We start from the raw sequence: 10,865 nt of genomic DNA on the forward strand, positions 1-10,865 counted from the left end.
CCTCTGGATCTAGGTTCCTTCTTGAAAGCTTGTAAGCCAGTCACTTCTTGCCTTTGTAGCCCCCCCAATTTGAGTAGCCAATGTCCAAGTTGCCCATCCCTGTCTACTCTGTGTATGGAGGGGGTGGGAATGATCCTCGCTGTAAAGATTCAATCTCTCTTTTGAGCTACTGCATCCATAGGTGTAGGTCAAGTTCATCAAATTGTATCAGATTACTCTTTTTTTCCTCTTCTTTCTTCTTCTAGTTGAGCTCTGATCATCCAGTCATTGAAGCCAGGTCAAGTGGGTATTATCTGCAAGTGTGGGTGTTCTTATGCATATGCACTCTCTTCTTATCAACTGGATGCTTCACTCTCCACTCTAGTCCTCCATGGCTATGTCACTGACTCTGGGTCCAAGAGTCCCCAGGTCTTGCCACACTGCTGGTGGACCAGGTCTCCACCCGGGTTCACAGGAGTCTATTGAATGTTATAAGGATTAGCTTGCAGCTTCATTGCTGTTTTTCCCTCACTTCCCCTTATCAGTGATGAACGTGGTCACCAATTAGGGCGTGTATTCCCATTGAGTCTTAGTCTTGGAAGGGGGTTTGCTCTGAGGGAACCTGACCACTTGCCTTGATGTCTCCTGGGCGAGCAACTTGCTTGTTCTTATAGTAATCAGTCAGACTGCCTATATTGTTTTGTATTTTTACTGTCGGTCTTTATTTCAAGAAGTATCTTCTGTTCTTCTAGCTGCTCTAGGCTGGTCTGCTTGTCCTTTCAAGTGGAAATTTCCCACCTGTGAAGATTCTGGATGCTGTTCAGGATTCCACTTATGGTCTTATGTAATGCAGAGGCCCTGCAGGCAGCCTCCTTCACTGGGCACATTGTAGTCCCATGTTAGGTATTCCAATCAGTTATAGGCAGAAGACGGACTTACAAGCTTTCTGTGGTGATATTTCTTGCTATTCCTTTCTCTCCCCTCCAGTGTCTGTTTTATAATGGTATGCAAGGGAAACCAAGATTCAAAAGACAGCCAAGCATCTTAACATTATTTCCCTCCTTTCCCCCATTCCAACCATGTCTCAATTCCTGTATCCCAGAGCCCTGTTGTTCCAAGGTTGTACATACATCATTATTTACCTCTGTCCCACTGAGCCCATTCAAACCTGCCTAATTGTTCTCCCATCCGCTTAGTTCTTCCATTCCCCTCCCCCTTCTTCTATATTGCCCCCTTCCCAGCACCCAAACTATCCTGTGTCTATTCCCTGTCCTGTGCTCCACCTTCCCCTCCCTTCCCTCACTCCCCCACACATCCCAGCAACCTGCAAAGAACTTCCCCCCGCCATTTAGTATGGGTTCTTTTTCTTAGCCAATGTCTTCTTAATTCCCATCAAGTGATTTAGTGGGACCATGCAAATAAGGTGTACAGGGCTCTAAGGCTGGGATTAGTTAGTTTTTGCATTCAGCTAGGTTTAAAAGGAGGCATCTCAGAAGCAGGAACAGACAATCCCAGGGTCATCAAGAAGGAAGAACATGAATGGAGCGTGAGATTCCCTACCAGAAAAGAAACACCAGCAGTGGTGATGGCAGAGACAGTGGCATGAGAGACAGAGCAGCTGTGGGCTCTAGGCCCTTTGGGCATTCACAGACTGTCCAAAAGAACTTTGTAACACTTGCCCAAACAGGGCAGAGGCCAAGGTACCACTTGACTGAGAGGCAGAAGACAAGAGTGAGGCATGCCTGCAGTATGGCAGACAAGACGCGTTCCTGACTGGAGAACTGCTGCGTCCTGAGTTTTTCTGATCCTGAATTGCACCCGGTGCACTTCCCTAATAAACCCCGTAAACGTGAGTGTTATGCATTCTGTGTGGCCATTGCAATGGATTATAGAACCCAGATGGGAAGCAGAGAGTGCTGGGGGAGGAGTGGTTGGTGTCAGAATAGGGTCAAGAAGGTTGTAGGGTGGAAGCGTGCCTGACTTCTGCCTCATAGGAACTGGTCTTGGGCTGATGTTAAATTTAGTTCTCTTTTCCCCTTGTGAAGTTAGAGTAAGTCAGACACAGTCTCCATATGGTTTTTCCATCGAACACAGACTACCAAGGCTTGTATGATTAATGATGGGAAAAGACTCGGTGTTGGGTGGGAGCTAGAATCAGGCCAAACTCTAGGTTCGAATCCCTTCTCTCTAGCTGTGAAGCCAGGGGCAAATCTTTTCTCTCTGAATCCATGTCTCCTATGGGACAAAAATTAAGATCTTCATCCCTACTCCTCAGAACTCTTATGGAAATTTAATAGAAAAATACTTCTCATTCAAAATAACTCACAGTCGTCAAGTTGATTGTGACTCATTTTGACTATAGGATGGAGTAGAATTGCTCCAAAGGGTTTCCAAGACTGTAAATCTTTCTAGGAGCACACAGACTCATCACTCTCCCAGGGAGTGGCTGGTGGGTTTGAACCACTGACCTTGTGATTAGCAACCCAATGCTTAACCTGCTGCACTACTAGGGCTCCAGAATACTAGTAGCGCATGTGCTAGGCTTTCAATAAATGGTAAGATAGTAATCGCATTCTATTGTACAGGCATTGGTGGTTTAATAGCAGAGTTCGCTCTCTCCACGTGGGAAACCCAAGGATGGTGACGCTGTGGGATAAGCACTGGACCGCTAACTGCAAGGGCAGGAGTTCCAACCCACGGAGAAAGAGGAGGCTGCTTGCTCCAGTATAGACAGACCGTCTCCGAACCCCTACATAGCATCGCTACGAGTTGGAATCGACTCTGTGGCAGTGGGTTTGTCTTCTTGTTTATGTGGGAGACCCAGGTTCAATTCCCACCCTAGCCTCCACCCGTCTAGGCAGCCAGTAGAGGCCTGTGTGTTGCTGAGAATGCTGAAAAGGTTTCAGCGGAGCTTCCAGAATAAGGAAGAAGTAGGAAGAAAGACCTGGTGATCTGCTCTGAAAATCAGTCAATGGAAAGCCTAGGGATCACAACGTTCCATCTGCAACTGAGTATGGAGGTGGAGCAAGGCCACCAGGCACCGTTCTGTTCCCTTGTGCATGGGGGTCATGATGAATTGGGGCCGATGGCAGCTGACAACAACAACTAACACAGAGTTAAAACAGATGTTGGATCCCGTCCCTCCTCTGCTCTGAACCCTCTATGGCTCCCATGTTATCCTCTCTGCATGGCCCCTAAGCCCCTTGGGGTGGGAGCTGCTGATTTGCCTTGTGAGAGGACATGATTGGTGGGGCAGGCTGAGGGTCAAGAGGTACCTCTGGCTCTGGAATATGGTGAAGGCTATGCCGCCGCTCAGTACCATGACCCCCAGAATCGCAGTCACCAAGAAGACAATGGCAGGCAGTCCTGACAGGGAGAAGACTGGGTCCGGCTCGATGGGCTCTTGCTCAGCTTCTAAGGATCCAAAGGGAGACAAAACTGAAGGACCCCCTTCCGTCTACCTACCCCCACCCTCCTACTTCCATCCCCTGGGTCCTACCTTCTCCCTGGCTTCCTGCCCCAGTCTCAGCCCCCGCCACACGGAAACCAGAGGGGATCTGTCTAAAGCACAAAACTGGCCTGACCTTCCCCTGCTCAGAACCTGCTGTGACTCCCCAGCATCCTGCCCACTGCCCAGTCTCATCTCTCTCCAAATCCCTTTAGAATCTGGCCATAATAGACAGCATTCCATTTTCCTAGCTTGTCTCTTTCCCTCTTACCTCCAGGCCTTGGTCTTTGCTGTTCCCGCTCCTAGAATAGCATCTCAGTCATTTCCCTCCCCTCTCAGGCTGGATAAACTTTCTATGTCTCCTACTGCCAGCTCAGACACCCCTTCTTTCAAGAAGCCCTCCTTGATCCCAGACTGAGTAAAACACTCCTCTCGGCTCCTATAGACTCCTAGGTTCCTCTATCCCAATCCCGGGTTGTCACCACCTGAAGGCAGATCTAGTTCCTCCTGGGTTTTCAGTGCTGGGAGGGCAGACTGGGGACTGGATTGATCACAATTCCCCTCATAACCTCCCAGTATGAGCCAGGCACACTGTAACCAGCAACCAAACGGATTGCTGTCGAGTCAATTCCAACTCATGGTGGCCATACATTTCAGAATCAAACTGCTCCGCAGGGTTTTCAATGGTGGTGACCTTGCTGAGGTAGATAGGCGGGTCATTCTTCCTTAGTGTTGCTGAGTGGATTTGACAAACTGTCAATCTTAAGGTTGGTAGCCAAGCGCAAACTATTTGTGCCCCCCAGGGATCTGGGCACACAAAAGATGCTCACGAAATATTTCCACTGGACCAATAAATAACATCCATATAAATGGAGAAAAGATAGACGTTATCAAGGACTTCATTTTGCTTGGGTCCACTATCAACACTCATGGAAGCAGCAGTCAAGAAATCAAACGATATATTGCATTAGGCAAATGTACTGCATAAGACCTCTTTAAAGTGTTCGAGAGCAAAGATGTCAGTTGGAGAACTAAGGTGCGTTAGATCCAAGTCATGGTATTTTCAATAACCTCATATGCATGTGAAAATTGTACAGCGAATGAGGAAGACCATTAAAGAATTGGTGCATGTGAGCTAAGGTGTTGGAGGAGAATATTAAAAATACCATGGAATGCCAAAAGAACAAACCAATCTGTGTCAGAAGAAGTACAGCCAGAATGTTCCTTAGAAGTCAAGATGGTGTAACTTCGTCTTTCATACTTCAGACATATTATCAGAAGGAACCAGTCCCTGGAGAAGGACATCATGCTTTGTAAAGTGGAGGGTCAGCAAAAAAGAGGAAGACCACCCCCCAATGAGATGGTTTGGCACAGTGGCAACAGCTACGAGCTCAAACTTAACAGTTATGAGATTGGCTCAGTACCGGGCAGTGTTTTGATCTGCTGTGCATAAGGTTTCTATGAATCGGAACGGACTCAATGGCACCTAATAACAACAAACATTTCCTGACTATCTGAAGAATGAATAAAGAGTCTCTTGTGATACAATAGTGAATAATTATTATCAGGACTGTTTGTGAGGGTCGGAAATGTAATGGTGGATGTTTATAACAAGGAAGGGAGTGATTAACTTTTCAGTCTAGGAGCGGAGGTCCCTAGGACCATCAAGGGAGAAGAGCAGAGAGCGGGACCCTACCCAGAGAAGCAGTGATGCCTGAAATGGAGCCAGAGATGATGACGTGGAGCAATGGAGCAGCTGGAGACTTTAGATCCAGAGACGGAGAGCGACTGTGTGCTGAAGACCTGGGGGGTACAGGGGAAGGACTGCATGGAGGGGATTGTAACCATGGCAATGAGACGATATACGATAGAATGAATGTAAGACTGATGTTCTCCCATGTAAACTATCACATAATTCACAATAAAACATTAAAAATAAATAAATAAAATGAATAAAGAGGATTGTGAGAGTTAAGGTTTCCTGACAGCTTGGCTGGGCCAGGATTCTCGGTAGTTTATGGAAATATGGAAATCCCCAAGGAGTAAGCTATATGGAGTCCTGGTATGATGCTGTGGGTTAATGCGCGGACTGCAAAGCTGGTTAGTACCGCAAGGTTAGCGGTCCAAACTCACCAGGTGCTCCTTGGGAACCCTATACAGGGTCACGATGGGTTGGAACTGACTCAACAGCACCCAACAACAACCCTCTAGCCAGTGAACTACTCTCCCTTCCCTCCCATCCCTAGTATCCATCAAAGAATGTTTCTTTTTTCCCCCCTCTCTTTAAAACTCTTATATATTTGTGGGATATATAAATATATATGTATCCCACTCTTCCTCCCTAGGAATCCTAGTGTGGCACTGTGGGTGAATGCGCTGGACTGCAAAGTCTGTTTGTACCGCAAGGTTGGCAGTTCAAACTCACCAGCTGCTCTTCAGAAATCCTATGTAGGATCACTATGGATTTGAACCGACTCAAGGGCACTTAACAACAACAACTTCCTCCCTTGGAGTCCTGGTGTGGCACTGTAGGATAAGCACTGGACCACAAGATCAGTTTGAACCTAAAGCTTGGCAGTTCAAACTCACCAGTCTCTCCTTGGAAACCCTATACAGGATCGCGATGAGTCCAAATCGACTGGACAGCACTTAACAACAACAACAACAACTTCCTCCCTTACCCATTCAGCCCACGTCTCACTCCATGTATCTATCCACAGAACACTGTCATTCCAAGGTTGTATAGACGTCACTATTTATCCCTATATTCTTTGGTCCTTCACACCCCTCTTCATCATTCTGCCACCCCTTCCTCTTCGTGTATATTGCCCTCCCCATCACCAGCACTAACATGTGTCTACCCTCCAGCCAGTGAACTACTCTCCCTTCCCTCCTGCCTCTGATAAACTTCAAACAATCGTTTGGTTCTTTTATTCTGGAAACCTTAAGCTTTTACACACAATGTTTATCCTTATTATCATTTTAAAAAATTCCTGCGGATCTATTTTGTTGTTAGGTGCCGTTGAGTCAATTCTGACCCACAGTGACCCTATATAGCATTCCCGAGATCCTAAATCTTTACGGGAGCAGGCAGCCTCATCTTTCTCCAGAGGAGCAACTTGTGGGTTTGAACTTCAGATCTTGTGATTAGCAGTCCAGTGCTTATCCTTCAACTCCACCAGCGCTCCTCATTGGATATATGAGGATAAGTCAAAAAGTATTGCTACTGGGTTTCCAGTTCATACATGCACTAGTTTATTCTAAACAAAACCTGTTTAAACATGTCTCTGTGATCCGTGGATGACTGCAGACAAACTCTGTCAGTAAGACAGCTGTCTTGGTCAGTGTGGAAAATATTTCAGGAAAATCGGCTAGCTCAAAGAGCTGATTTCCCCGTTTGTTGTTTAAATAAGATTGAAGCTAATGAAGCTGATTTTATGAACTGAATTGTAGCTGCTGGGTATTGTTTATCAGTAGCCCTGATGGTTGTTGCTGTTGTTGTTAAGAGCCGTCAAGTCAGTTCCGACTCATAGTGACCCTGTATATGGTTTCCAAGGGGCGGATGGTGAGCTTGAACCACCGACCTTGTGGTTCAAACTGATTTGCAGTCCAGCGCATTAATCCACAGTGCCACACCAGGACTCCAGCCCTGATAGTACAGTGGTCAAAAAGCTAGGCTTCTAACCAAAAGGCTGCTTCTCAGGAGAAAGAAATCTTGCCTGACAGAATCCAGGGGGGGAAGGGGAGGACCCTTGAGCAGCTGGACTGACAGCGGCTGTAACCGTGGGTTCAAGCACAGAAACAGTTCTGAGGGTGGAGCAGAACTGGGCAGAAAAAAGTGTTTCATTTTGTCGAACCAACTCCATGGCACCTAATAACAACCACCACCTGCTTTGCCCATGAAATACTCACACCCACACTTTGAAGTGGGCACTATTATTTCACTAATCTTACAAGGAGCTCTGGTAGCGTAGTGGTTACGAATGGAACTGTGAACCGCAAGGTCATCAGTTCGAAACTACCAGCTGCTCCGCAGGAGAAAGATGAGGCTTTCTGCTCCCATAAAGGTTTACAGCCTCGGAAACCCTGTTCAGGGTCGCTATGGGTCGGAACCGACTCAACGGCACACAACAACAACAAGTGGGGAAACAGAGGCAGAGAGAAGTGAAGGCATTGTTGCAAAGTCATTTGGTCCAGAAAGTTATGGAGCCAGAATTCAAATTCCACTCCCTATTTTGATGAACGTCACATGCAAATGTGCGTGTTGTATATGTTAATGAACTCCCAGAAGCTCACAGGGGCCAAGATGTTCCCCTTGGGTACACAAGCCAGGAAACCTAGATGGAGTAACACCTTGGTTGTAAAGAGTCTCAGAGGGGTCTGCTTGCAGAATGTGGCTCAGGGGAACCAGGAAGGTTGGCCTCAGATCAGATGGGGGGGTCTGGGTGAGACTCACCTGGAAGCGAAATGGTCACCTTGTCTGAGGACATCAGTCCTATGTTGTTCTTGGCTGTGCACACGTAAGTGCCCAAGTGTTCCTTGGACAACCGTCGGATGATCAACCTCTTCTGGAACCAGAAGGGCTCCCCGTTCAGCGTCCAAGTCAAAGTGTTGTATTGTGATGTCGCACACAACATGATCACTGAGTAGTTGAGGTCACTCTTGATGTTGTCCAGAAAAGACGATGGGTGTGATATGATTAACACTGTAGGGTTGCTGGCTGTGTGAACAGAGGAAGACCACTCAGAGAGCCTGAACATTTCTTCCTCCTGACATTCATTAATTCATGTATTCATTCACTTGCCTGCAAATGTGTCTGGGATACCCAGTCTGTGCCCGATGCCACTCTAGACACTGTGGGTGGCACAGCTGTTGGTGCCCCATTCCATCCCTTTATCTTATCCCTTTCAAGCTGCATCCCATTGCTTGAGGGCTTATGCTGGCTGCAGGAGCCCATTCGGCCCATGGAGGGAGCAGGCCAGAGGCCCATCTGGGAACACCTCCCATCACTGCCTGATGTGGGGTTGGTATAAATATATCTATAGCTCTGGTAGCATAGTGGTTACAAATCAGGCTGTGAACCGTAAGGTCAGCAGTTCGAAACTACCAGCTGTTCTGCAGGAGAAAGGTGAGACTTTCTGATCCCGTAAAGATTTATAGCCTTGGAAACCCTGTACAGGGTCGCTATGGATTGGAACCGACTCCATAGCACATAACAACAACTATATATATATATATACATATACCATACATAGCCCATTTCCCTCTACCTGGGGTGGAATAACTCTGGGGCATGCTCTACACTAAACTTTTACGGGAGTAAGCTGTCTCGTCTTTCTCCTGAGGAGAGGCTGGTGATTTGAGCTGCCAACCTTGCAGTTAGCACTCCAGCACCTAACCCACTGCATCACTAGGGCCTTGTTATTTAGGGAGGAGATTACAACTTAAAAAAAAAAAAAGTGTACCACAAAATATTTGCCATTTCAAGTATTTTACATGTATAACTCAGCCACACCAACCACAACCCCATCACCCCTATATTTCCAAATCGTTTTCTCTCTCTTTTCCTTTTCCCTTTTTAAAAAATTTTGCATGAAAGTTCCCAATGCTTTCTCTTAATAAGAAAATAAGTATACATGGTTTCCCTTCTAGCATATGAAAAGAAAAAACAAAAAACAGTCCAATAAAACACAAAAATAAAAGCAATTCTGTTTTCTTTTTCTTTGATACTTCCCTTTCTTCTTCTTAACTGCCTTCCCCTGCACCCAAGTTAGCACGCATGTATGCCTTAACCAGTGAATAATTCTCCCCTCCCTCCCAGCCCGGTAACTATCATAGAATGCTGTTTAGCATAAGATGAAAACCTTTTCTCACGTTTTCACAGCAAGGCCCCACTCACCCTTGACATCTATCTGCTCTGTTGCGCTCCTGCGTCCCCTACTGGTCTGCAGCTCTACAGTGTAGCTCCCCGAGTCTTGAGCAGTCAAATTTCTGATGATGAGGCTGCCTTGGGGGCCTAGGATCTCTCGGCCAGTGTGCCCAGCTCCTGGGAGGCCCTCAGGAGAGAAGATCATGGCTGACGGCTGGGCCTTGTGGCCCCGGAACCACGAAGTGGCGACAATGTCATTGGGATTCGAGTGGACGGTGAGATGGGCGCTGGCTCCTTCTATCAAAGAGCCTGGTTCTGCAGAGATGGATGGTATTGAAGAGACAAAGCGGGAGCAGGATGTGAGCAGGAAGCCTGGGAGCCAGTGAGAAGGAAGATAGAATTACAGTCAGTGAGATCCAAGGTGAAATGCTGCCCCAGCAAGTAACCCTTCCTGAGTCTATGAGGATCGTGGCCCTTAGGCACTCTCCCACCCTGGAACTCATCCCCCCCAGGGACCACCTTGCAGCCAAACAACAGACTACCCACTGCCATTGAGTGGATTTTTGACTCCTACCCACCCCGTATAGGGTTTCTGAGGCTGTAAATCCTTACAGGAGCAGACAGTTTTATCTTTCTCCCTTGGATTTGAACCACTGACCTTTCAGTTAGTAGCCTGATGCTTATCCCACAGTGCCACCAGGGATCCTTACCCAACAGACAGGCTTATAAAGTGAAAAATAAAACAACAAACATGGTTATCCGAATCATCAGCCATATAACACCCAAAGGGTAGTATTTGCCAGCTAAGGAGGTAGGTAGAGTCAGAAAAGGATGACTAAAGACCAGGAACTCTGGGAAGAAGAGATAAGAATGCTGGGGTACTGAGGGAATGGCAACTAAACGTCATGAAACATAAGGAGTAGAAATTGTTCAATGGGAAACCAATTTGCTCTGTTAACATTCACTGAGCACACAATAAAAATGTTCCAAAATAAAAACCTTATTATTAATTGCCATTTGAATCTATTCCAACTGATGACAGGCCTGTGTGTGCAGTGTAGAACTACTCCACAGGGTTTCCAAGGGTTTAGGAAGCAGATCATGAGGCTTTTCTTCCCAGCAACCTCTGGGTGGGATGCTACTGCCAACCTTTCGGCTAGTACTCAAGTGCTTATCCATTTGTGCCACACAGGGACTCCGTCTAAGTAATAAAAGTAGTGGTAGGAATAAAGGGAATGAACATTCACTGAGCACCTGGCATGGTGCTGTAGGATAAACATTGGACCACAAGGTCAGTTTGAACTGCAAAATCGGAGGTTCAAATTCACCAGTGGCTCCTCGGAAACCTGATACAGTGTTGTTATGAGTCAGAATCGACTTGATAGCACTTAACAACAACATTAACAACAACCTGTGGTTTAAGTGCCATCAAGTCAGTTCCGACTCTATACGCTCTACAGTGTATATAGAGTGACCTTGTATAGGGTTTCTGAAGAGCGGATGGTGGGTTTGAACTGCCGACCTTTCTGTTAGCAGTCCGGTGCTTATCCCACAGTGCCACACTAGGAC

General features: G+C 46.7%; 1 protein-coding gene across 1 annotated transcript in view; it reads right to left on the reverse strand.

The window, feature by feature from the left end:
• Positions 1-2,959: 2,959 nt before the first annotated feature.
• LOC102833841 (carcinoembryonic antigen-related cell adhesion molecule 16-like) overlaps positions 2,960-10,865 on the reverse strand; it is a 13,313-nt gene continuing 5,407 nt past the window's right edge. The window contains exons 2-5 of the mRNA XM_006871486.1: positions 9,327-9,668; positions 7,884-8,147; positions 3,255-3,393; positions 2,960-3,071 (exon numbers count right to left, since the gene is read on the reverse strand). Of these exons, the coding sequence (XP_006871548.1) occupies positions 2,960-3,071; positions 3,255-3,393; positions 7,884-8,147; positions 9,327-9,668 (857 nt within the window). The remainder of the gene's footprint in view (positions 3,072-3,254; positions 3,394-7,883; positions 8,148-9,326; positions 9,669-10,865) is intronic.

Source organism: Chrysochloris asiatica, unplaced genomic scaffold, assembly GCF_000296735.1.
Source record: "Chrysochloris asiatica unplaced genomic scaffold, ChrAsi1.0 scaffold00168, whole genome shotgun sequence".
NCBI classification, from domain to species: Eukaryota; Metazoa; Chordata; class Mammalia; order Afrosoricida; family Chrysochloridae; genus Chrysochloris; species Chrysochloris asiatica.